At 32.5% G+C, this 27,943-nt stretch overlaps 1 protein-coding gene across 5 annotated transcripts in view; it reads right to left on the reverse strand.

Moving 5' to 3' along the window:
* heph (polypyrimidine tract-binding protein 1 heph) overlaps nucleotides 1-27,943 on the reverse strand; it is a 261,216-nt gene that overhangs the window by 83,785 nt on the left and 149,488 nt on the right. For all 5 annotated transcript variants that reach the window (XM_089100422.1, XM_089100420.1, XM_089100425.1 and 2 more), the window contains one exon: nucleotides 3,397-3,543. In XM_089100422.1, coding sequence (XP_088956548.1) covers nucleotides 3,397-3,543 — 147 coding nt within the window. The remainder of the gene's footprint in view (nucleotides 1-3,396; nucleotides 3,544-27,943) is intronic.

Consider the following 27,943-nt stretch of genomic DNA (forward strand, 5'->3'; position numbering starts at 1 on the left):
TTCCTTATGTAATCGTAATTTAAAACAAACACAAAACAATTTTTATGTGACGTCAGTTTACTAACAGTTGAAAGCCATTATCAAATTGACATAATTTGCACGCAGCGACGAAAAGTCAAGCTCAATTACCACGCTTCCAAAAAGCTATGAACGAAAACACTAAGATAACAACAGAAACATAAAGCTATTATTTCCAGTAATTATAGTTTACCTGAAAGAAAAAAGGTATCACTCTCTAATTAATCCTCAAGGGAAGATACTTTCGATTCTAGGGATTCTTGCTTTCCATTCTCTGGCTCATTCTATATATCCAATCAGGCTTAATGTATCTTTTACCTGGTCCGAAATTTCTATAAGGATCCCTTTCTAATGGAACTACTTTCTTTTTTTACTTTCTCCGACTAAAAGATAGTATTTACTTTCAAAGCACAGTAGATAATAAACGTTATTATTATATAAAACAGAAAAAAAAAACACATGCTGGCTTCTTCAAAAAAGAAGCTTGATTCAGTTCCCTTGACCTAGGGAATAATCAAAACAGAGAAACTTCTTCTGAATACGCAGTGTCTACTCCAGTGTTGTGATTTGGTTCGGGGTCTCTGTTTTGTCATAAGCTCCTCCCTCCGACCCCACCCCTGAAAAGAAATTCCTGCTTGTATGGCCCCGAGTTTGCCTAACCAGAACCGTGACTGCAGGGCGACCTTAATGAGCAACACCCATCGAGGAAATTATAGGCTAGTAAATGACACAGCATTTGCACTGGTCTCTGGTTGATGGATAATAATTCTTCTGGGTTCTATTTGTTTTGGTGGATTTTTTTGGGGCGGAAAAACCTTTTCCGGGCAACAGGTCATCCCCGAATTGGGTCGGAAGAGATCCCAAATAATAAAATGCCATATTTTTCATGTCTAAACTAAAATCAATAGCCACTCTTAGAGGACTCCTCAAACAGTAGCATATAGACCTACTTAAAACATCGATGTTTTCGTTGTGTACTTATCTTCAAACGGACCTTACTTAAAAAACACCCCTCGTAATAAACCATTAGCTGCCGCTTCGCACAAATATCTAATCTGTCTCCTTGAAGATGAACGTTTTACTCACAAGTCACTCTCCGTAATAGAACAACAATCATCGGACTACGAAACGTTCAAACCTGCTGTGTTTGGACCGAAAATTCAACCGTCTAGAATCTCTCGGGTCACGCCTCCTTGGCTTTAGGTACCTGGATACCAAAATTACAGCAAATGCGGATATTTTTGTACAAAGGTAAGCCTTGCAAGATTGGTATCCTTCTGAAAATTTGCCCCCCCCCCTGCTTTCGTCCCGAAGAATGCTACTTTCCTAATAAATTTCGAGTGGGTCTGAGTATTTCAATGAAATTACTGGTGAAGGGGCTATGCCTCCAAAAATCATCATTCTCATCATGAGAATAAGTGGAATCTCACTTATTCCCTTCAATGGGAATCTCAATTCCTATTAACTAAGGTAATTGTTCCATAATGTTTAAGCCAATTAGTAATAGAAACCTACCTACCTCTCTGCTGAAAATTTTACGATGAGCGATGATCTTGCACAGGACAAAATTGTGTGGCTCAATTTGTACCTCCAGTCATATATAACAAAGTTTTGAACGATTTCAGTACGAATAAGGTGTCACAAGCGGGAACCGACACCCCCCCCCCTGGATGATTTTCCCAAACGCGAAATTGAGCAGCCACAGATAAAGTACAAACTAGGTACCAAACTATGTAAGTGTCGATCACACGCCCTAAGGGGGTAACAAAAGGACCAGATATCAAAACAGTTTCGGACAGGGACTGGTTGGTCTCCAATCACTTTCGACTTATAAAAAAGACTAGAACTCTCAATTTTCGATCGATTGAGTGTTTTTCGAAGTTTCCACGACCACAAGGGGAAGTTGGGGATGAGGAAGGGACATTCCCTCTCCCCCATAGGATAAATTCTTCTAAATTTGGGGTTTAATGTTACTCTTTATTTTAATAATAACAGCACAAACCAGAAATATTCTAAAAAATCAAGAGGGATTAAACAACAATTTTTAACTCCACCCCACCCCAACCCCTTCCTTAGAACCAATTCTGTATTTATCTGAAGGCTCAATATGAGTCACGATTATTCGGCATTACAATGTACCCTTTGATAAATCTGTCCCCCTCTAAAGTTTATACGACCACTCTTCCCATAAAAACCTTACATTTTAATAATGGCTTGTATAGCTTACACCCCTTGCCCCGGGGTCTTGAAGAGGGGTTGTCCAACCCGGAAGCATGGTTATTTGACGACCTTTGGACTACTTTGAACAAAATGGCTTTCTCAAAATCTGTTCGGATGCGTCTGGGGAAAAAGGGAGAGGGGGAACGCTTATACCCGTCACAAGCCTACATTTCCATTAAAAAGTTAGCGATGGAGTGGGAGGCTATCGAAGGGGACAAATACAAATTTCAGTCCTCTTGTAAAATAGACCGAAAAATCCTTCCATGATACCAGTTCAAACAAGGCGCAACCTATTTATTGAAAGGTTGAGAGGATGCTTGGAGAGATTAGCCCACTTTGGAGTCTCCAATCATGCATGTTAAAACTCCTTGTGTAATTTTATTCAAGCAAGGGGTAGCATGTCTACCTTGCTGGTAAAAAGTTTGTAACAGGATAGGGCAGGCAGGGGTTGGAGGGGCCTCGGGTCCACTTTGTGCCTCCAATGCTACATATTGAAATAATACATTTATTCCCGGATGCCGCAAAAATAAGTTAAGTCAAATCCCCAAAATTAATAGAATTATCACCAATAAGAAGGGAGCAAAGGGCAAGCTCCAATTTATTTAGCAATAAGAGCGATATTGAAGACCAGGAGTCGTGTGGATACCATTTATTGGATTCAATCCAGACACAGGAAATCAAATGACAAATTCGACCGAAACCACAGCCAGAAATGGCCAGCAACAGTAAAATGGCAGTAATTTAGATCCCTTAAGAATTTTTCTGTTTCGGATCTCTAAAATTTTTACATTTACTATTTTAAGAAAGTATTTTGGCAACAGGGCCAGTGAACCGTCACATCTTCTGCACATTCACAACTCAGCCTAGCTTCAATTTAAACCTGATACCGGTTCGCCTGATCGTTAGAACGGAGCTTTTTACTCAGGAGCAGAAACAATGATCAAGAAACGCAAGAAATTATGGACAGAAAGAATTATACTCAGCTTTTCAAATCTAATGTGATATTCAAGAGTCCGGCCTGACGTTAACACTTTCCGTGAAAACCTTAAAGAACTCTTTCTCAAAAAAAAAAAAAAAGATTCACCAACATAGAAAAAAAAGAACAAGAAAAAAAAGAAAAAAAATGAAGTGTTACTACACACTCAAGAGTTTACTTACCGAGTTTGAGTGAGTTTGGTCCGTTTTCAACTCCCTGTGATTGGAGAACTGGACGTATACGGTTCTACCACGTAATTGAGCAGAACAAGTTGTAAAATAACTAACCATGGCAACAGCAGCGGACTCTTCCGCCATTTCCAAGAAAGCCTATAAAGGAGTACATGGTTAAACCACAGCCTAATATTAAGTAGTGTAAAACCCCTAGGATACATCACGTAAGCATTTAATGAGTAATTCAGAAACCATAAATAAAACTAGGAGCCTCAAATGAAAAACAAATCATTAAAACTGAAGTAATCTTTAAAGCGCAGGATTGTTCTATTGCGGTAAAGAAATGTTCTGGGTTTCAATTATTATTTAAGATCATAAATTTGATTATTTTGAAGAGTAAAATTTACATTAAAGGACTACAAAACATTTCCAGTGACTGTCATAGTCTGGGTAGTACGAGTCGAATCTAGATATTGGCAGGCGCGCGTACTCAACACACAGTGGTGACACTTTTTTATAGCTTATGCTCTTTTGAACATAACCTCTGAACCTTTGAAGAATCTGCCCAAAGAAGAACATTCTAGAGCTCGTATGTAGAGGATCTTGACAGGCCCTGATTTTTTCTCCACACACCTCAAAAGAATATTAAGGATTCCCTCTATCACATAAAGTTAGACGAATCTTAGCCGAAAAGACAATCTATTAAGCGAGGGGGTTTGCAAAAGCTTCTTTTGAGAAAAGTATGAGAAAATAAACTGGATTGGTGGCCAAAGCCTTGCTCAAGTCCAATGGAAAGCGGATAGCCTCTTGCATTCAATAAGTTCATAAATAACAGCAAAAACGATAAACTGGAATTAGACAATAAAATGCAGGAAGCAATCAGAGGGATAATTGGTAAATTGCAGCACCTGCAGCGGTCCCTTTTCAACGGTCAATAAAAGCTACCAAGTGGCTTGAAGAACAAAGCTCGAAAAAGAAAAATAAGCTACTTCGAAGGTCGGTTCCACAGCCAATACGTGCTTTAAAAATAAAGCCTTTACAATGTAAATACAGTGGTATGAAAAATAAATCCTCAAGCATTGCTAATTTCCTAAGCAGCAGTATATATCCTTTATGGATAGCTGGTGCGCGAACTATCCATGGGAAGTTCTAAGCAGATGTGCAGGGGCACGAGTTAACGAGTGGGTAACCTCTCACTGAATCCTTTAAGGGTTGATTTTTTTTTCTTTATTTTGATGGGGGGGGATGTTAAAAATCAAATAACAAGCTTTTTACATGGTCATTAAAGGAAATTATCAAACGAATCGTAAAAATCATAAAACTTCGGAGGGCCCAGGCCCCGGGTCAATGGTAACCGAAACTCTAGAAAACGGGATTTTGATACCAACAGATACATGAAAAGAATCAGATTTTAATGCTGATTTCAAATATATAAGTTTCGCCTGAGAAAATTTTGCTGATTTTCGAAAAAAAGGGAGAAAGACCCCCTAAAAGTTATAGAACCTTAATGAAAATCACACCATCATATTCAGCGTATCAGAGAACCCTAATGTAGAGGTTTCAAGCTCCTATCTGCAAAAATGTGGAATTTTGCAATTTTTTTTGCCAGAAGAAAGACCACGGATGCGTGTTTATTTTTTTTTTGTTTTTTTTCCCAGGGGTGATCATATCGACACAGTGGTCATAGAATATCGTGGGTGGGCTCATTGGACCGGAAATTAAAAGTTTTGGTGCACTTTTTAAGTGACCAAAAAAAAATGGAGGGCAACTAGGCCCCCTCAGTAGTAATCTATATAAAGGTTTCAACCCTACAAGAAAACCTACGCCTGAGGCAGTGTAGTTTGACGAACACATTGCAAAAAGCGACCAAAACTTTTATATTATATACCTATAAAGTGAACAAACACGTTTTGAAAGTATAATTGAGATTATATAACGCAACCAGACTGGTTTTTAGACACTTTCATCATAACATGTTTTTTTGTTTGTTTTTTTTTAACCAGAAACTCGAAATTATCAAATTGCGTATTTAGGAATGATTTTGTAGGAAAAGCTGTCTATCACCCATGCATTATCCATTGTTCCGTTTCTTTGAAGTATGTGCTATCAGACTGGTTTCTGATTTTTTGGACAATTGCCTTTAGTCAAGACTAGTTTGTTAGGAATGTGTCGCTAGATAGCATTTGTGAATTGGATCGTATGAAAGTGGAGAAAAAAAGGGTTTAGCATTTGCGAATTGGACTATACGAACGTTATTAATTGAATAATAGGGAAAAAACAGAGCTAGATAGCATTTGCGAATTGAATCGTATGAAGGTGGAGAAAAAAGGGTTAAACTGATTATTGGACAATTACCTTTAGTCAAGACTAGTTTGTTAAGAATTTTTCGCTGCTAAAGCCAACTCTAATTGCAAAAAAAGGTTCAGCATTTGCGAATTGGACTATACGAACGATATTAATTGAATAATAGGAAAAAAAAACAGAGCTAGATAGCATTTGCGAATTGGACCGTATGAAGGTGGAGAAAAAAGAGTTAAACTGATTATTGGACAATTGCCTTTGGTCAAGACTAGTTTGTTAGGAATGTGTCGCTGCTAAAGCTAACACTAATTGCAAAAAAAGGTATAGCATTTGCGAATTGGTGATTATCAGTTAGGGTAACCCCTCGGGGTTGTTAACTCATAGCTTATTTATTATAAATTTGGAACAATATCAATCTATGGAAATGGTTAATGATGATAAAATGGTCTTATGACTTGACCTAGCTTTACTTCTTCGATGCGTTCTATATAATACACAAGTGGTGTTTGAACAGTGTTGTCAATTTAAAATAGAGTTTAACGTTATAGTATACTAAAAAGTTGATATTAAGAGAGATGTAGATGGCAAGAAAAGAATTTTAATAATGAAATTCAGAACAAACCTTAGAAATCCTTGCAAATCAAGTAGTAAGGTGTATGTGAGTACGAACCATCAAGGATCATAAGCACCAATGACCCTAACCACCAGAGACCTCAACCCCCCAAAGGTCCCCGATCCCCAAACTCGAAGGACGCCCCCTCCCTCTAACTTTTTGGCCCCCTCCCCCCATCTTTTTTGAATTTTTCTAAGTTTTTTTTTACTTTTTCATTTTTTTTTAACATGATATATTTTTTCAACTTTTTTTTTACATTTCTTCGAATTAGATGAAACATGCTTAAAACAAAAAAAAATCACATTTAATATTTTACAAACTCAAAAATGAGAATTATATAGACATGTTAGTCATGACCTTTACTATTAGAAAATTAACGTTTGCAGTAGCACTTTTTTTTCTATTAGTCTAAAAAAAAATTTTGACTAACTTTTTTTTACGTATCTTAAAATGACGTAAAATATGCTTACGGCTCTAACAATTGTACTCTATGCTTGCTGAGAGACACGATGCGGCTTTCCCGCTGGTACTTTATAGTGGATTATTGACAGTATCGAGTTTATTGCATGTATTAAATCAGTATTTTTTACGCAGTGGAACGATAAACACATAAGTCATATCTTTAAAAAAAAGTGATGATGGAGCATTTTAATAAAGTGTGTTCACATGAAAATATTATTGTAGCATTGAATGCCGATAAGGAGAAGTATTTAAACTATGAAACAAGTACAATGTATGCACAATGTACAAAGTACAATGCATTGGAAATGTATGCATGTATGCATTGTCATGACAGAAAGGAATTAAATTTCTTTGGAGTACCAAAGAGTTAAAAAAATTCAACTCATATGTTGGTGGATATGCAAGATTGAGATCTCCAGAGATGATTGCACTCAAAGAGAATGCCAAAATAAAAATAATCGTTGATGAAAGAGGACAACTCCTTGCTACTATTGCAGGTAACACATTACCTACTGATATATCCTATCGTCTGCTTTCGGGTATTAGCATTGAACGGAAGATCAAAAAAAGAAAGGCATACTCTTCTACTAATATCATAAACCATATCTTGTCTACGTGCCGAAACTGTTACATGTTTAAAAATAATGTGATAATAGACAGTGAAATTGCCAGAAAAATAAAAAGGACATTGGTAAAAATATCACTATGGAATATAAAGATGAACCGATGAAAAACAAAGTACCAGCAAACGTTACTGCCATTGATCAAACAGTCAATGAACCAAATAATACCAAAGACGAAAAGCATATTGAGCCTGTCGATGACACACCAGTAAAAATTGTGTATGACTCAAAATGGAATAATGATTATTCTACTGATAACGGACTAAGAGAAGACAATAACTACAATATCAAGAGACAACATAGTGAAGTATTTTATGGAACGGATTCAAAATGTCCAAAGTTGATCATTGATATTAATAATGTATCATAATATATTTTTATATTGACATTCAACATAGCATTATTTCATTAAAAATATATTATGCATTACATTGTTGTGTTCATTATTTTTAGTGTAAGCTAGCATATCAAGCGTTTAGCATGTCTATTAAAACATCGGATATGTAAGAAAAGGAATTTGCATACATCTATTGTCAGACACATGGGATAACATTGACAATATCTAGGTATAAGAATGAATAAATTCTTTATTAACATCAGTTGTTGGATGTCATTATGAAAAAATTGTAAGTAAGTAACAAACTCTTTCTTGAATTCACTTCTTGGATACACAATACAGAAATTTCATTCAGGAAATTATGTAAAAAATTGAACGACTTCTTTATTAACATTCTTTATCGATTGAATTCGCTTCGATCAACATCCTTTGTCAGATACATCGAATAAAATTGACAAAATGTAAATATCAGATTGAATAAAAACTTAATCAACATCCTTTATCGGATATGTAGGATAAAATTGACAAAATCAAAGTATCAGAGTGATTAAAATCTAAGTAGCAGAGTGATTAAATTCGATATCAACATCCCTTTCTCGGATACATGGGATAAAATTTACTAAATCTAAGTATCAGAGTGAATAAATGCCTTATCATCATCATTTGTCGGGTATATCAGATAAATTGACAAAATCTAAATATCAGATTGATTAAATTCTATATCAACATCCATTTCTCGAATACATGGGATAAAATTGACAAAAGCTAAGCGTCAGAGTGAATATTTTTTTTTATTAACATCTTTTCTCACATACAACGAATATAGTTGACAAAATCTAAGTATCAGAGTGAATAAATGCTATATCAGCATCATTTGTCGGATATGTTGGATAAAATTGACAAAATCTAAGTGTCGGAGTGAATAATTCTTTTTATCAACACCTTTCGTCAGATACATCAAGTATAATTGACAGAATCTATGTATCAGAGTGAATATATGCATTATCAACATCCTTTGTCAGATACATCAAATAAAATTGACAAAATCTAAATTTCAGAATGAATAAATGCTTTAACAACATCCTTTATCGGATGTCGGATAAAATTGACAAAATCTAAGTATCAGGGTGAATATTTTTTTTTTACAACATCCTTTGCCAGATACATCGAATAAAATTGACGAAATCTAAGTGTCAGAGTTAAAAATTTTCTATCACATCCTTTGTCAGATACATCAAATAAAATTTACAAAATCTAAACTTCAGAACGAATAAACTCTTTGTCAACATCCTTTGTCACGTATGTCGGATAAAAATGACAAAATCTTAGTATCAAAGTGACTAAATTTTACATCAACATCCTTTTCTCGGATACATAAGATAAAATTGACAGAATCAAAGTGTCAGGGTGAATATCTTTTTTTATCAACATCCTTTGCCAGATACATCGAACAAAATTGATAAAATATATGTGTCAGAGTGAATGATTTTTTTTATCAACATCCTTTGTCAGATACATCAAATAAAATTGACAAAATCAAAATTTCAGAATGAATAAATGCTTTAACAATACCCTTTATCGGATATTTCGGATAAAATTGACAAAATCTAAGTATCAGAGTGACTAAATTCTATATCAACATCCTTTTCTCGGATACATAGGATACAATTGACAAATTCTAAGTGTTAGAGTGAATAAATTTTTCTTATCAACATCCTTTGGCAGATACATCGGATAAAATTGACAAAATCTAAATTTCATAATGAATAAATTCATTATCAACATCCTTTGTCGGATATGTCGGATAAAATTGACAAAATCTAAAAATCAGAGTGAATAATTTTTTTTAACAACATCCTTTGTCAGATACACAAAATAAAATTGACAAAGCCCAAATTTCCGAATGATTAAATGCTTTAAAATCATTCTTTTTTGGATAATTCGGAAAAATTTGAAATAATTGAAGTAACAGGTTGGCTAAGTTCTATATCAACATCCTTCTCTCGAATACATAGGATAAAATTGACAGAATCTAAGTGTCAGAGTGAAAAAATTTTTTTTATCAACATCCTTTGCCAGATACATCGAATAAACGCAAATAGCGACGAAGACGCAAAAAAACTCCAGGACCCGCTTTTGTTAATCTCTCCTCTAGAGCTCTTGAGCCTGAGGAAATCCAAACTCTTAAAAAGGTCTAAAATTTTCTTTTCCACCAAAACAAGTTCCTGTGGCAGATATTGTTTCCTCTTTAGAATCTTCTTTGCACAAACACTACACATCCATTTCTAACCCAGATGAAGTGAGGTCTTGTTTTATTAATACACTTTACGGCAGCCAAAAAAAAAGTTATGTCTCATACTAATTTGACACCAGAAATTTCGCACGACATAAAAATTTTGTCTAATCTTCGCAAAGACCCTTCAATTATAATAACTAAAGCAGACAAGGGAAATTCACTTGTAGTCATGGATACCTTAGATTACGACAATAAAATTTATTCACACTTAAATGACACAAATATATATACTTCCATAACTCATGACCATACTGATATGCTTGCGAATAGAATTATATCCGAATTAAAGAATTTAAAACAAAATTGTAAAATCCCTCTGAAATTGTATAATAAATTTCTCCCTCGAGGTAGCTTTTGCCCAAAGTTTTACGGTTTACCAAAATTACACATGCAAGGTATTTCCTTAAGGCCAATTGTAGCAAGTACGAAAGCTCCTGCCTCCAATATTGGAAAGTTGTTATGTACAGCCTTTGAACCGTTATTTCATTCGCAGAAATTGTGCATATGTGATTCAATAGATTTAGTAGAAAAACTTACAAGTACCAGCATTTCAGAAAATACAATAGTAAGTTATTTCTACATAGTTCCAATGTATACAAATATTGATGTAGCAATATCTGAGCAGTTATTAAAAAATGATATAGAAGAAAACTATCATTTAATTGAAGATTCAACAACAGGAATAGATTGTGAGGTTTTAATGTCCCTAGTCAGAATTTGTAATAAGTATTCAATGTATTTTCAGTTCCGTAATTCTTTTTATCAACAAAAAAATGGTCTCCCTATGGGGGCACCGCTATCCGGGTTATTAGCGAACATTTATGTAGAACACCTCGAAAATTGGGCCTTAAATTCATATTTTTTTAAACATGTATATTGGGGGCGTTATATGGATGATGTAATATCGCTCTGGAATTATGGGGAAAATGAACTTAGGGGCTTTCTAGATCACCTTAATACATATGACCAAAATTTACAATTCACCTTAGAAATTTAAAATGTAAATAAATTACCGTTTCTGGATGTTTTAATTATTCGTGACATTGATAAACTGGATTTTACAATTTACAGAAAACCCACACAAAATAACAGATATCTACATTTTAAATCCAATCACCCCCCACAAGTTAAAAGAGGTGTTGTTAGATCTCTTGTCGATCATGCCCTAAATATTTGCTCTGAATCTTACATCACAGATGAACTAAATTTTATTAGAGACATATTTTTTGGAAACGGTTATCCTATTGTCTTTATTAACAATACTATTAGCCGAAGATTGGCAAGGCACTCCCGTAAAATTAATGGTCTTTTGCAATGTGAAGTTCCCGTCAAGCCCTCAAATATAATTTACCTTCCATATATTCCAAAAGTCACTACAAGTTTAAAAAAAGTTTGCACACAAAATAATTTTTATGTCGCATTTCCAATTAATTTTAAAAGCATTATTTTATTAAATTATGGTAAATATATAAACCCAGTTACTCGCCAGAGAGGGTTTTATCAAATACCATGTGACTGTGGCCATTTTTATGTTGGTAGAACCCATCAAAATTTAGAAAAACGCCTGCAACAACACAAAGATGACATAACTAAAGCTTTAAATTCTAATAGTACAAACATTTCCTTTGATTCTGCTTTAAGCAGTCACATATATGATAACCCTAGTCATAAAATGCTTTTTGAAGAAACTTGCCTTATTAGCAATGATTTAGGCATAAAACAGGTTGTTCGAGAGGCAATTGAAATTAAACTCAAAATAAATAGTAATATTTCTTTAAATAGAGATTTGGGGGAATATTCGCTTAATGCCCTATACACAAATCTAATTAAAAATGATTTGACTAATTATATTAAAAAACCAGTAAATAACTCCACTCAACCTATTACGAAAAGACCTTCTAGGCTGGCTATCAAGAAGGCGAGATTAGCTTTAAAAGCTTGTCTGTAAGTATTTTAATTCCATCTGAATGAATTGTTCTCTGTCCATTTCGTTTGGAGTACCAGTCCTGGTTGAACTTCCTTGAAGTAAGGATATTAGGGCTGTTTTAAACATTTTTAAACAGTTTTAATAATTGAATTTTAATGTAAGTTTCTTTTTTAGTGTTTTTATTCTCTTCGTCTGTTTTGCTGCGGACGGCCCTTGGATATAGGGTCTAAATATTCATTTAAAGTTGCGTTCCACTGTTTTGTATAAAAAATTTCCCTGTTGTTTTTCTTATTTGTTTATACATCGAATAAAATTGATAAAATATAAGTGTCAGAGTGAATAAATTTTTTTTATCAACATCCTTTGTCAGATACATCAAATAAATTTGACAAAATCTAAATTTGAGAATGAATAAATGCTTTAACGACATCCTTTATCGGATGTCGGATAAAATTGACAAAATCTAAGTATCAGAGTGACTAAATTATGTATCAACATACTATTATCGGATACATGGGATAAAATAGACAAATTCCAAGTGTTAGAGTGAATAAATTTTTTTTATCAACATTCTTTGCCAGATTCATCGGATAAAACTGATACAATCTAAGTATCAGAGTGAATAAATTCATTATCAACATCCTTTGTCAGATATTTCGGATAAAATTGACAAAATCTAAGTATCAGAGTGAATAATTTTTTTTATCAACATCCTTTGCTAGATACGCCGAATAAAATAACACCGATACACCGAATAAAAATAAAAGATACCAAGATACACAGAATAAAAATAAAAGATACACCGAGTTAATTTAGGTAATTTTTTAAGGTTAATTTAGACGAGGTAACGTGCGCGCACGTAACCTAGTCTAAATTAACCTTAAAAATGAAATAAAGCTATGTATGCGTCGTCGCGGGGTACACTCCATGTCTTTCTCGGTTTTTGTGTCTAAATCTACGTATTTGTATGTGTTTTTATCTCTCTCACTCTTTTTGCCAGTGTGTCTGGGCGGGTGTTTACTTATTCCAATACATGTCTGGCCACTCTAAGTGAATCTAAATTAACTCAACTTTTTGAATATCTCGGTCACAATAACTGTGTGTCTGAGCGGGAGTGTTGCTATCTATAACTAGTCTAACCTAAATTCAAAGTTAACACGCATGAAGTCAAAATGAATAGAACGTGTATTTTATGACTTTTATCTGATGTATTCCATAAAAAGTTTGAAAACGAATTTATTCTTTCTGGTATAGATTTTGTCAATTTTATCCGATGTATCTGACATGTGATGTTGATAATGCATTTAAGGGATATTGATAAAGCATTTATTCACTCTGATACTTAGATTTTGTCAATTTTATCCCATATATCTGAGAAATGGGATGTTGATATACAATTTAATCGCTCTAAAGCTTTGATTTTGTCAACTTCATCCCATGTATTTGAGAAAGGGATGTGGATAGAAAATTTAATTAATCTGATGCTAATATTTTGTCAATTGTATCCAACAGTGCTAACACATGAAGTTATTAGTGCATTTAATCTTTGTTTATAAGTAGTTTATTCTCTAGGATACTTGTATTTGACCAATTGTATTCAATGTATCCCAGAAAAAGATGTTGATAAGGACTTTTATCAATCTGATGCTTATATTTGGTCAGTTTTATCCGACAAAGGATGTTGATAATGAATTTATTCTCTCTGATACTTAGATTATGTCAATTTTATCCCATGTATCTGAGTATGGGATGTTGATATAGAATTTAATAACTCTGATACTTAGATTCTGTCAATTTTATCCAACATATTCTATTCAATTCAAACTTTTTATTGCCTCCAAATACGAAGAGTAAAAAAATATAAATAAAAATAATAACCGCTAATCAACAGGCCATAAAATTATTTTAAACTATGTAACAACAAATACGCAAAGGCCTTCAATCAAAATTACCACACAAATTAACACTTCATTCAATAGATAATAAATTAACACTTCACAAATTAACACTTCATTCAAAAATTAAATCAAATAAAATAAATTAAGCTTCGTGCGCAGCTCTATATAAATTATGAGAAAAAACATTTAATTTCGATACAAATTTCTTTTGCTTTTTCTCCAAAACATCAACAGGGTTTTTTATTTTATATGCATTCATTAAAAAAGTATTTGATTCAGATTTAAAAAAGCGGCAAAGGAACTTAGCAAAATTAAAAAATGTGGTTTTTACATGCGCAATATTACTAATTCTAAAAAACGGGAGAAGCGATGAAAAAACTAAAATTTTAGGCAAAGCGACTATATTATATACCCGAGCCAGTGATTTCCGAGAAAGAAGATCGCGAAGACAAATTACTGCCCCGAAACTAGACGCTATTCTACTTTTAACTGCTTTAGAAATAGAAGCACGGCATAGAGCTAAAGTTGATCCAAAAGGCACACCAAGATATAAAAAAGATTCCAAAGGTTTTAAAATACTATCATAAATACGGACAGAAAGTTCTGAATTAACGAGATCATTAGCCTTAAGACCAAGAATTAAAAACTGACTCTTTTCAGGGCGAAAACGAAGTCCATGCTCACTAAAAACCTTTGCTAATAAATCTACATTTTGTTGAAGTGACTGAAGCGATCGACTCAAAAGGAGTAAATCATCTGCGTAAGCAATCCACGACAGAACATAACCTTTACCATAAATAAAAGTCAACTGAATTTGATCAAATAGCCCCGAAACAGTTATATTGAAAATCAAAGGAGAAATAATGCTTCCTTGTCTCAGCCCCCTACATAACTTAACATTATAATCACTAAACTGATTCTTCCACTTAATACGAATACGAAAGGAGCCATACCACTTTTTTAAAACCAAAACTACTGGTAGTGGGACATTATTCGTCAGAAGCGTAGTCATAGCACAAGAATGGATAATTGAATCATACGCTGCCGAAAAATCTAACGCAAGTGTATAAACTCTATCCCATTGCTTACAAAAGGATATTATTCTTGAAAGGAGGGTATGAGCAACATCCATGCTTAGACCCTTGCGGAACCCAATTTGATTCAGGCCTTGGTTACAACACTCCAAATACGTTAATAAAACTAACTCAAAAACTTTGCTAATCTGGCAGGAAACAGTAATCGGCCTGTAATCAGAACATCCATTCGTATTCCCTCCTTTTTTTTGAAAGGGGTGAAGTGGTAGCACGAGAAAATCTAGTTGGAAGAACTCCAGAAGAAAGAATAGTAGTAAAAAGAGTAGCGAGGAGAAGGATTGCTTTGGGGGATGCCCATTTTATATGGTTTGAATGTATACCATCATGATCAAAAGAATGCTTACTTTTTAGAGCTTTAATTGCTACCGTTACATCCTCAACAGAAACAGATATTTTACTATTTGGGCAGGGCTTTGAAATTTTTTCCGATAATAAAGAGTCAAGCCGTGAATCAACTGCCGCATCACCGGATGAAAAAACTTGATTATAATGAGTTTTCAATCATCTAGTTTCAGAGAACTATTAGAATATGGTGAACAATTATTATTACGACATCTAGGATTAAATAAACTCCAAAGCTTATTCTTATCACTAGTAACCCTTGAACCAATTTCATCTTTAATCATTTCATTATGCAAACGCAACTCGGCCCAAAAATCACGTTTAGTTAATTTCATACCATCATAAAATGGTCCAGATCGCGGTTTTCCGTCCACGACGGAAAGAATCAGTCCTAAATGCTTTATTAGCCCCGACGTTTAAACTATGAACAATTTCAAGGTAAAATAGATCAATATCAATTTGATCAACATCCTTAGAATAATTTACAATTATTTTAGCTAAAAGAGCATCTGATTCTTCATGATATTTGCGCATTTTTTCCCGATCCCAGATCATTTTATTTACAATTTGACTAGAATGATTAATAATTTTAAAAGATGAGCTTTCAATATTTAAATGAAAAGAAAGGTAAAAATGGTCACTGATAGGCATATCCAATCCAACATGAACAGGCTGTGGTAAAAACGCTGCATTTGAAACAAGCACATGGTCTAGATTTAGAGCAAGAACCAGAATTATGGACATACGTAAAATCCTCATCTTTTGAAACTATAGTGAAAACCAAACAAGAAGCTCAAAGAGCGGAAAATTAGACATCAGAGATAGCAATGTTGCAGTTAAAATCCCCGCAAGTAAACTACTGGAGATCTAATTGAACTTTCGCCACAAATCGCAAGTAGTCTCAACATGCAAATTTGAAATAAAAATTCGAATCTATGGTATGATATTTTGTTGGTAAATAGCACGAGAAAACAATAATCCCTGGGATTCGAAGAGCAACAAAATAACGATTAACGGCAAACACTGAAACTAGAATATTCTCTCGAATAAAAATGCAAACGCCTCCTGATGGGCGTCCACCTGTAGGTGTAGCTGGAGATATAAAACACAAACTGCTGCGACAGGCTCGAAAGAAGACTAGTAGAGTGGTCCAGAAGTGGTCTCTTGCAGACACAAAATATCCAGATCGCGCAGCATAGACTGCAATACATGTTGTTTATCACCAAAACCATTCAGATTCAGAGATATAATCTTTGCACTAATCATTGTTTATTCTTTGCAACTTTTTCGGTTAACTGTTTGCAGCGAAATCTAAATCCAGTATGCTCATGAGATCCACAATGGAAGCAACAAGGTTCATTCTGGCAAGGGTTGTTCCTAGCGACCCGCATTTGTAGCACATTCGCGGTAAAAACTTATAATCAGTAAGCCGGAAATGTTCGTAGCCAATGTGAATCCCATGACGCAAATAATGAGACTTGGCCGTCACCGAACGGAAGATATGATATGATTTCGAAACACTGATGCGCTGTATCCCTTCGTTACCTTGGTTAGAAGCACAAACACTCTGGATTGATCGGAAAGTCCACTCGTGATAATAAACTGACAATTCTCGATTTGCGAACCTCAGTTTTACCGACCTTTTCATTCAAACAGGCTTTCAAGTTTTCGGCGTTTTGTCTTTTCGTATGAATGACCCATTTCTGTTGCTGGAATCCTGATTCCTTAGAAAGTGAAATCCGCACTATAGCATCAGCTCCATCCAACGATTTCAGAAAAGCTTCACGCTTTAAGGGATCATCACAATCTTGTGGTGGTGAATCTACTACAAGACCCACTGTTTCTGACTCGTTATTCAGCGGTGGCCAGGATTTATCATTGAGTTTTTCTTTCTTTATACAGCTCAAAACCTCGCTCTGTACTCCGTCACAACACTCTTTCACCAAAGCAGGAGTCTCTGCTACCTTACTTGTGACGTAATCAAGTTTATCAATTATGCTAAAAAGATGCCGGTCCCCGGTTTGAATGGCACGGCTAAAGTGAGTATTTTGATCCGTATCTATCGCATCACTTGCAGTCATAACGAATTTCAGATTTGGCAAGCGAGGGGTTGCATCCTCAGAAATAAGGATGTCTAAAATATCCTATTATAGGCTTTGCATAGCAGAGGGGCCGCGACGTGCAAGGAGTTTATGCGTGGGATTTACTAGAGATGTTAGGAGGCTTCTAGCTTGATCAAGATGATCATTAGAATAGAAGTTTGTGCACGAAGATATACAGGAGGCGGACGAAATTCCTGACTGTAGACAGTGCCGGAAAAAGCTGAAAACTGGTGAATAAACAAGAGTCTCTTAAGGCGGTGGGATCTGCGGGGAAGTAGGTTTATCAGAAAATTTCTCGCAGCAGTCAGAGCACTGATATATTATAATACTGTCTTTCTCAATACTCTGAAGAATTTCACAGCGGTTACGGCAGAGGCGACCACAACCCCCAGCAGATGCGTTGCAAATAACTGTTCCTCTGGTTGCGAGACTGAGGCTCTCTTTGCAAACTTTGCACCCTGTCTTGTACAACTTTTCAGAAGTCACGGCAGCCATTTATCAATTAATAATAATAACATATAAATATTGACTTGGTACTATGCGCTAAGGAACTGCAAGGGGGCTACCCCAAACCACTACCCCGCCTTCGCCTGAGTAAAACTATTACAAGATAAAATCTCTGCTTACGGAAGGTGTTCTCCTCGGTGATCTTATATCCAAAAATAACACTTCATAAACGCTCACAATCTATCACCGCGGATCGCGCCAAAAAATCCGACAAAGGATGTTGTTAAAGCATGTATTCATTCTGATATTTAGATTTTGTCAATTTGATTCAACATATCCGACAAAGGATGTTGAAAAGGCAATTATTCACTCTGATATTTATATTTTGCTAATTATAATTGTTATAACTGATAAAAGATGTTGATAAAACATAAATTATTCACTCTGATGCTTAGATTTTGTCAATTTTATCTCATGTACCCGAGAAAGGGATGTTGATATAGAATTTAATCAATCTGATACTTAGATTTTGTCAATTTTATCCCATGCACCCAAGAAAGGGATGTTGATTTAAAATTTAGTCTATCTGATGCTTAGATTCTGTTAATTTTATCCGATATAGCTGACAAAAGATGTTGATAATGCATTTAAAGCATGTTGATAAAGCCTGTATTCCCTCTGATACTTATATTTTGTCAATTTTACTCCATGTATCCGATAAAAAGATATTGATATGAAATTTAATCACTCTGATACTTAGATTTTATCAATTTTATCTGACATATCAGACAAAGGATGTTGATAATGAATTTATTCACTCTGACACTTAGATTTTGTAAATATTATCCGATGTAACTGGCAAAGGATGTTGATAAAAAAAAATATTCCCTCTAACACTTAGACTTTGTTAATTTTAATCTATATATCCGAGAAAAGGATGTTGATATAGAATTTAATCACTCTGATACTTAGATTTTGTCATTTTTATCCGACATATCCGATAAACGATGTTGTTAAAGCATTTATTCATTCTGATATTTAGATTTTGCCAATTTTTATTCGATGTATCTGACAAAGGATGTTGATAAAAAAAACTTCTTCCCTCTGACACTTATATTTTATAAATTTTATTCGATGTATCTGGCAAAGGATGTTGATAAAAATTATTCATTCTGATACTTCGATTTTGTCAATTTTATCCAACATATCCGAAAAAGGATGTTGATAGTGAATTTATTCACTCTGATACTTAGATATTGTCAATTTTATCCGATTTATCTGGCAAAGGATGTTGATAGTAAAAAAATTTATTCACTCTAAAACTTACAATTTGTCAATTTTATCCTATGTATCCGAGAAAAGGATGTTGATATAGAATTTAGTCACTCTGATACTTAGATTTTGTCAATTTTATCCAACATATCCGATAAAGGATGTCGTTAAAGCATTTATTCATTCTGAAATTTAGATTTTGTCAATTTTATTTGATATATCTGACAAAGGATGCTGATTAAAAAAAATTATTCACTCAGACACTAAGATTCTGTCAATTTTATCCGACATATCCGACAAAAGATGTTGATAATGATTTTATTCATTCTGAAATTTAGATTTTGTCAATTTTATAAGTTTTATTCGTTGTATCTGGCAAAGGATGTTGATAAAAAAAATTATTCACTCTGACACTTAGATTGTCAATTTTATCCTATGTATCCGAGAAAAGGATGTTGATATAGAATTTAGTCACTCTGATTCTTAGATTTTGTCAATTTTATCCGACATATCCGATAAAGGATGTTTTTAAAGCATTTACTCATTCTTAAACTTAGATTTTGTCGATTTTATTTGTTGTATCTGACATAAGATGTTGATAAAAAAAAATTATTCACTCTGACACTTATATTCTGTCAATTTTATTCGATGTATCTGGCAAAGGAAGTTGTTAAAAAAAATTTATTAACTCTGATTTTTAGATTGTCAATTTTATCCGACATATCCGACAAAGAATGTTGATAATGAATTTATTCATTCTGAAATTTAGATTTTGTCAATTTTATCCGATGTATCTGCCAAAGGATGTTGATAAAAAAAAATTACTCACTCTAACACTTAGAATTTGTCAATTTTATCCTATGTATCCGAGAAAAGGATGTTGATATAGAATTTAGTCACTCTGATACTTAGATTTTGTCAATTTTATCCAACATATCCGATAAAGGGTGTTGTTAAAGCATTTATTCATTCTGAAATTTTGATTTTGTCAATTTTATTTGGTGTATCTGACAAAGGATGTTGAAAAAAAAATTTATTCACTCTGACACTTATATTTTATCAATTTTATTCGATGTATCTGGCAAAGGATGTTGATAAAAAAAATTTATTCACTCTGACACTTAGATTCTGTCAATTTTATCTTATGTATCCGAGAAAATGATGTTGATATAGAATTTAGTCACTCTGATACTTAGATTTTGTCAATTTTATCAGAAATATCAGATAAAGTATGTTTTTAAATCATTTATTCATTCTGAAATTTAGATTATGTCAATTTTATTTGATATATCTGACAAATGATGTTGATAGGAAAATTTATTCACTCTGACACTTATATTTTATCAATTTTATTTGATGTATCTAGCAAAGGATGTTGTTAAAAAAAATTATTCACCCTGATACTTAGATTTTGTCAATTTTATCCGACAAAGGATGTTGATAATGAATTTATTCACTCTGATACTTAGATTTTGTCAATTTTATCCGATGTATCTTGCAAAGGATGTTGATAAAAAAAATTTATTCACTCTAACACTTAGAATTTGTCAATTTTATCCTTTATATCCGAGAAAAGAATGTTGATATAGAATTTAGTCACTCTGATACTTAGATTTTGTCAATTTTATCCGACATATCCGATAGAGGATATTGTTAAGGCATTTATTCGTGCTGAAATTTATATTTTGTCAATTTTATTTGATGTATCTGACAAAGGATGTTGATAATGCATTTATTCACTCTGATACTTAGATTTTGTCAATTATATTTGATATATCTGACAAAAGGTGTTGATAAAAAAAAAATATTCACTCTGACACTTAGATTCTGTCAATTTTATTCAACATATCCGACAAATGATGCTGATATAGCATTTATTCACTCTGATACTTAGATTTTGTCAACTATATTCGTAGTATCTGACAAAAGATGTTAATAAAAAAAATTATTCACTCTGATGCTTAGCTTTTGTCAATTTTATCCCATGTATTCGAGAAATGGATGTTGATATAGAATTTAATCAATCTGATACTTAGATTTTTGTCAATTTTATCTGATATACCCGACAAATGATGCTGATAAAGCATTTTTTCACTCTGATACATAGATTTAGTAAATTTTATCCCATGTATCTGAGAAAGGGATGTTGATATCGAATTTAATCAATCTGATACTTAGATTTTAATCAATATGATACTTAGATTTTGTCAATTTTATCCGACATATCCGATAAAGGATGTTGATAAAGTATTTATTCACTCTGATATTTACATTTTGTCAATTTTATTCGATGTATCGTACAAAGGACGTTGATGAAAGCGATTTAAATCGATAAAGAATGTTAATAAAAAATTTGTTCAATTTTTTACATAATTTCCTGAATTAGATTTCTGTATTGTGTCTCCAAAAGGTGAATTTAAGAAAGAGTTTGTTATTTACTTACTTACAATTTTTTTCATAATGACATATCCAACAACGGATGTTAATAATGAATTTATTCATTCTGATACCTAGATATTGTCAATGTTATCCCATGTGTCTGACAATAGATGTATGCAAATTCCTTTTCTTACATATCCGATGTTTTAATAGACATTCTAAACGTTTGATATGCTAGCTTACTCTAAAAATAATGAACACAACAATGTAATGCATAATATATTTTTAATGAAATAATGCTATGTAGAATATTAATATAAAAATATATTATGATACATTATTAATATCAATGATCAACTTTGGACATTTTGAATCCGTTCCATAAAATAGTTCACTATGTTGTCTCTTGATATTGTAGTTATTGTCTTCTCTTAGTCCGTTATCAGTAGAATAATCATTATTCCATTTTGAGTCAAACACAATTTTTACTGGTGTGTCATCCGACAGGCTCAATCTGCTTTTCGTCTTTGGTACTATTTGGTTCATTGACTGTTTGATCAATGGCAGTAACGTTTGCTGGTACTTTGTTTTTCATCGATTCATCTTTATATTCCATAGTGATATTTTCTACCAATATCCTTTTTATTTTTCTGACAATATCACTGTCTATTATCACATTATTTTTACACAGGTAACTGTTTCGGCACGTAGACAAGATAAGGTTTATGATATTAGTAGATGAGTAGGCCTTTCTTTTTTTGATCTTCCGTTGAATATTAATACCCAAAAGCTGACGATAGGATGTACCAGTAGGTAATATGTTATCTGCAACAGTAGCAAGGAGTTATCCTCTATCATCAACGATTATTTTTATGTTGGCATTCTCTTTGAGTGCAATCATCTCTGGAAATCTCAATCTTGCATATCCACCAACATAAGAGTTGAATTTTTTCGGTACTCCAAAGAAATTGAATTCCTTACTTTCATGACAATGCATGCATGCATACATTTCCAATAGTGCTAGCACTTGTACTTGTTTCATAGTTTAAATACTTCTCCTTGTCGGCATTCAATGCTACAATAACATTGTCATGTGAACACACTTTATCAAAATGCTCCATCATCACGTTTTTTTTTAAGAGATGACTTATGTATTTATCGTTCCACTGCGTAAAAAATACTGATTTAATACATGCAATAAACTAGTGTCGATAATCCGCAATAAAGTACCAGCGGGAAAGCCGCATCGTATCTCTGAGCAAGCATAGAGTACGATTGTTAGAGCCGTAAGCATATTTTATGTCATTTTAAGATACGTAAAAAAAAAGTTGAAAAATTTCGAAGTCAAAATTTTTTTTTTAGTCCAATAGAAAAAAAGTGCTACTACAAACATTATTTTTCTAATAGTAAAGGTCATGACTAACATGTCCATACCATTCTCATTTTTGAGTTTGGAAAATATTAAATGTGATTTTTTGTTTTGTTTTAAGTGTTTCATCTCATTCGAAGACATGTAAAAAAAAACTTCAAAAAAATATATCATGTTCAAAAAACAAAGTTAAAAAAAACTTCAAAAAAATGGGGGAGGGGGCCAAAAAGTTGGAGGGAGGGGGCGCCCGTCGAGTTTGAGGATAGGGGAACTGTGGGGGTGGAAGATTCCGGGTGGTGATGGTTATTGGTGCTTTAATAGAGTTTTTGTTTCATGCTCATAAACACCATAAAAAATGAATTTCAAGGAGTTAAAATGGTCGTTAATAATTTCTTTATTAAAATTAGGTTCTTTACATCTACATCCCTCTTAATATCAACTTTTTAGTGTACTATAACGTTAAACTCTATTTTAAATTGGCAACACTGTTCAAACACCACTTGTGTATTATACAGAACACATCGAAGAAGTAAAGCTAGGTGAAGTCATAAGACCATTTTATCATCGTTAACCATTTCCATAGATTAATATTGTTCCAAATTTATAATAAATAAGCTATGAGTTAAGAACCCCGAGGGGAATACCTTAACTGATAATCACCAATTCGCAAATGCTATACCTTTTTTTTGCAATTAGTTAGCTTTAGCAAAGAGTAGAAAGGCCTTATTGACTCCCGTACGAACCACGTGGTTTATGGTTTTTCTCAGTGAGAATGAAAAAACTGGAATTTTCTCACTCTGATGGTTGTTTTCTTGGATGGTTATGTGTGTTGGTCAATTTATTTGATGTTTTTCATGGATGTCAACATCAATTCATGTCTGTTTTATGGTTTTTGTCAGTGAGAATGAAAAAACAGGAACTTTCTCACATTTATGGATGTCAACATCAATTCATGTCTGATTTATGGTTTTTTGTCAGTAAGAATGAAAAAACAGGAACTTTCTCACATTTATGGATGTCAACAGCAATTTATGTCTGTTTTATGTCTTTAGGCGAACCTAACCTGAGAAATTGATTTACATAATCGGCGGGGGAATTATTGATTCACGAAGGGAAATTAAGAAACAAACATGGCTTCTTTGATCTTTAGGCTAACCTAACCTGAGAAATTGATTTACATAATCGCTAGGGGAATATATTGATTCACGAGGGGGGAATTAAGAAACATTATGGCATTCTTTAATCTTAGGTCTGAGGGATAAACATTCTTTAGGTCGGAGAGAAAAATTAATATTCTATTTTTAAATAGGGCTTCATTGATCTTTACTGTCAGGAGTTAGAAATGACATCACTTGTTATCTTGGAATTATGAGGGAGGCTAAAGAAATAGAAATTCTATTTTTAAATACGGCTTCACTGAGCTTTAAGTCGGAGAGATAAATTAATATTCTAACGAAACCTTAATAGTGTTGAACGAGGTTAGATGAACGAGTTTGAACGATTGTCTTTAATAATAGAACGACACACTCATTTTCTAATTTAAAAATTTGAGGGGTAAAACCATAAGACAAAGGAGCTAATAATTTAATTTAAAATTAAAACAAAACTTTAAATTTTTCATCTCTTTGAGAAAAAAAACAGAACTGAAGCGGAAACTTTTTATTTTCTTGTATAAAGTAGAAGAGAACTTTGAATTTTTTATGTCTTTGAGAAATTAAGAACTGAAGTTGTAGCTTTTTCATTTTAATTGGAAAAATTCAGAATTATGTTAACTTTTTTACCTGCTAAATAAAAATTAAGAAGAGAACATGAATATTTTGCCCTTCTTCGATAAAGCTCAGAATAAAAATTATTCTTTTTATCTACGTGTCGAAGATTCAATATCAATGCATAAGCTTTTCTATCTTCAATGAAAAATTTGGAAGAAAACTTTAAATTTTTCATCTATTTGCAAAAAATCGGAACTGGATTTAAGAAAATTAGAATTAAAGTGAAACTTTTTATCTTCACTGGAAAATAATCACAATCATAGTATAACTTTTCATTTTTTCTACAGAAAAATTTAGAACTGAACTTGAAATTTTTTATTTCTTTGAGAAATTATGAACTGAAGTGGAAGGTCTTTTCATTTTCATTGGTAAAATTCAGAATTGAGCTAAATTTTTTCTCTTCTTTAAGAAAATTCAGAAGAGAACTTGAACATTTTGCACTTCTTCGAGAAAGCTCTGAATTAAAGTGGAACTCCTTATCTTCATGTTGAATATTCACAATCAATGTATAACTTTTTCTATCTGCTATGAAAAATTTGGAACAGAACTTTAAATTTTTCATCTCTTTGAGAAAAATCAGAACTGAATTTAAGAAAAATTATAAATAAAGTGAAACTTTTTATCTTCATGGAAAATAATCACAATCATAGTATTACTTTTTCTATCTTTCATCTAAAAATTTAGAATAGAACTTTAAATTTCTTTATTTCATTGTGGAACTTAAAACTGAAGTGGAAGATTTTTATTTTCTCTGGAGAAATTAGAATTGAAGTGTGTTCTTTGGTAAAGTTCAGAAGAGAACTTGAACTTTTCTTCACTTCGTTGAGAAAATTTTTAAATTGAACTAGAACTTTTTATCTTCCGTGAAAATATTCACAAGTATGGTATTACTTTTTCTATCTTCCACCGAAAAATTTAGAATTGAACTTTAAATTTCTTTATGTCTTTGTGAAATAAAGAACTGAAGTTGAATATTTTTATTTTATCTGGAGAAATTATAATTGAATTTTGTTATTTAGTAAAATTCAGAAGAGAACTTGAACTTTTCTTCACTTCGTTGAGAAAATTGTAAATTGAACTAGAACTTTTTATCTTCCGGGAAAATATTTACAAGTATGGTATTACTTTTTCTTGTTTCCACCGAAAAATTTAGAATTGAACTTTAAATTTCTTTATGTCATTGTGAAATATGGAACTGAAGCGGAAGATTTTGATTTTCTATTGTGAACTTAGAATTGAAGTGTGTTCTTTGGTAAAATTCAGAAGAGAACGTGAATTTTTCTTCACTTCGTTGTGATAATTTAAAATTGAACTATAACTTTTTATCTTCCGAGAAAATATTCACAAGTATGGTATTACTTTTTCTATCTTCCACCAAAAAATTTAGAATTGAACTCTAGATTTCTTTATGTCTCTGTGAAATAAAGAACTGAAGTGGAAGATTTTTGTTTTCTCTGGAGAAATTAGAATTGAATTATGTTCTTTGGTAAAATTCCGAAGAGAACTTGAACTTTTTTATCTTCTGTGAAACATTTGGAGCAGTATTTTAAATTTTTCATCTCTTCGAGAAAATATTCAAAAGTATGGTATTACTTTTTCTATCTTCCACCGAAAAATTTAGAATTGAACTTTAAATTTCTTTATGTCTTTGTGAAATAAAGAACTTAAGTGGAAGATTTTTATTTTCTCTGGTGAAATTAGAATTGAATTGTGTTTTTTGGTAAAATTCAGAAGAGAACTTGAATTCTTCTTCACTTCGTTGAGAAAATTTTGAATTGAACTAGAACTTTTTATCTTCCGGGAAAATATTCACAAGTATGGTATTACTTTTTCTATCTTCCACCGAAAAATTTAGAATTGAACTCTAAATTTCTTTATGTCTGTAAAATAAAGAACTTAAGTGGAAGATGTTTGTTTTCTCTGGAGAAATTAGAATTGAATTGTGTTCTTTGGTAAAATTCAGTAGAGAACTTGAACTTTTCTTCACTTCGTTGAGAAAATTTTAAATTGAACTAGAACTTTTTATCTTCCGTGAAAATATTCACAAGTATGGAATTGCTTTTTCTATCTTCCACCGAAAAATTTATAATTGAACTTTAAATTTATTTATGTCTTTGTTAAATAAATAACTGAAGTGGAATATTTTTATTTTCTCTGGTGAACTTAGAATTGAATTGTGTTCTTTGGTAGAATTCAGAAGAGAACTTGAATTCTTCTTCACTTCGTTGAGAAAATTTTAAATTTACCTAGAAGTTAGTATCTTCTGGGAAAATATTCACACGTATGGTATTACTTTTTCTATCTTCCACCGAAAAATTTAGAAATGAAATTTAAATTTCTTTATGTCTTTGTGAAATAAAGAACTTAGGTGGAAGATTTTTATTTTCTTTGGATAAATTAGAATTGAATTGTGTTCTTTGGTAAAATTCAGAAGAGAACTTGAACCTTCTTCACTTCGTTGAGAAAATTTAAATTTGAACTAGAACCTTTTATCTTACGTGAAAATATTCACGAGTATGGTATTACTTTTTCTATCTTCCACCTAAAAATTTCGAATTGAACTCTAAATTTCTTTATGTCTTTGTGAAATAGAGAACTGAAGTGTATTATTTTTGTTTTCTCTGGAGAAATTAGAATTGAAGTGTGTTCTTTGGTAAAATTCCGAAGAGAGCTTGAACTTTGTTATCTTCTGTGAAAAATTTGAAACAGTATTTTAAATTTTTCATCTCTTCGAGACAGATCTGAACTAAAGTGGAAAATTTTTATATTATTTGGAAAAATAGAAATGATCAATGACTAATTTCTTTTTCATTGAGAAAATTCAGAAGAGAACTTGAACTTTCCTTGACTTCGTTGAGAAAATTTTAAATTGAACTAGAACTTTTTATCTTCCGTGAAAATATTCACAAGTATGGTATTACTTTTTCTATCTTCCACTGAAATATTTGGAGCCGAACTTTAAATTTTTTCATCTCTTTGAGAAAAGTCGGAACTGAATTTAAGAAAATTTAGAATTGAAATGAAACTTTCTATCTTCATAGAAAATAATCACAATCATAGTATAACTTTTCCTATCTTCTATGGAAAAATTTAGAACTGAACTTAAAATTTTTTATGTCTTGGTGAACTTAAAACTGACGTGGAAGCTTCACCTACGAAATACTAGGAAACCTTAGCTCAGAAAAGCCTGAAATATCCGACTACTCATCCCAAACTAGAAGTTTCAGATAACAAACACCTATGGGGGACTAATAATACTAGCTCTTAAAAGTCAAAAAAGAAAACTACACCTCCCAAATCATAATTTTCTGAAAGCACACACCTA

Source organism: Artemia sp. Qi Xiang Cuo, chromosome 14, assembly GCF_049724085.1.
Source record: "Artemia sp. Qi Xiang Cuo chromosome 14, ASM4972408v1, whole genome shotgun sequence".
NCBI lineage: Eukaryota > Metazoa > Arthropoda > Branchiopoda > Anostraca > Artemiidae > Artemia > Artemia sp. Qi Xiang Cuo.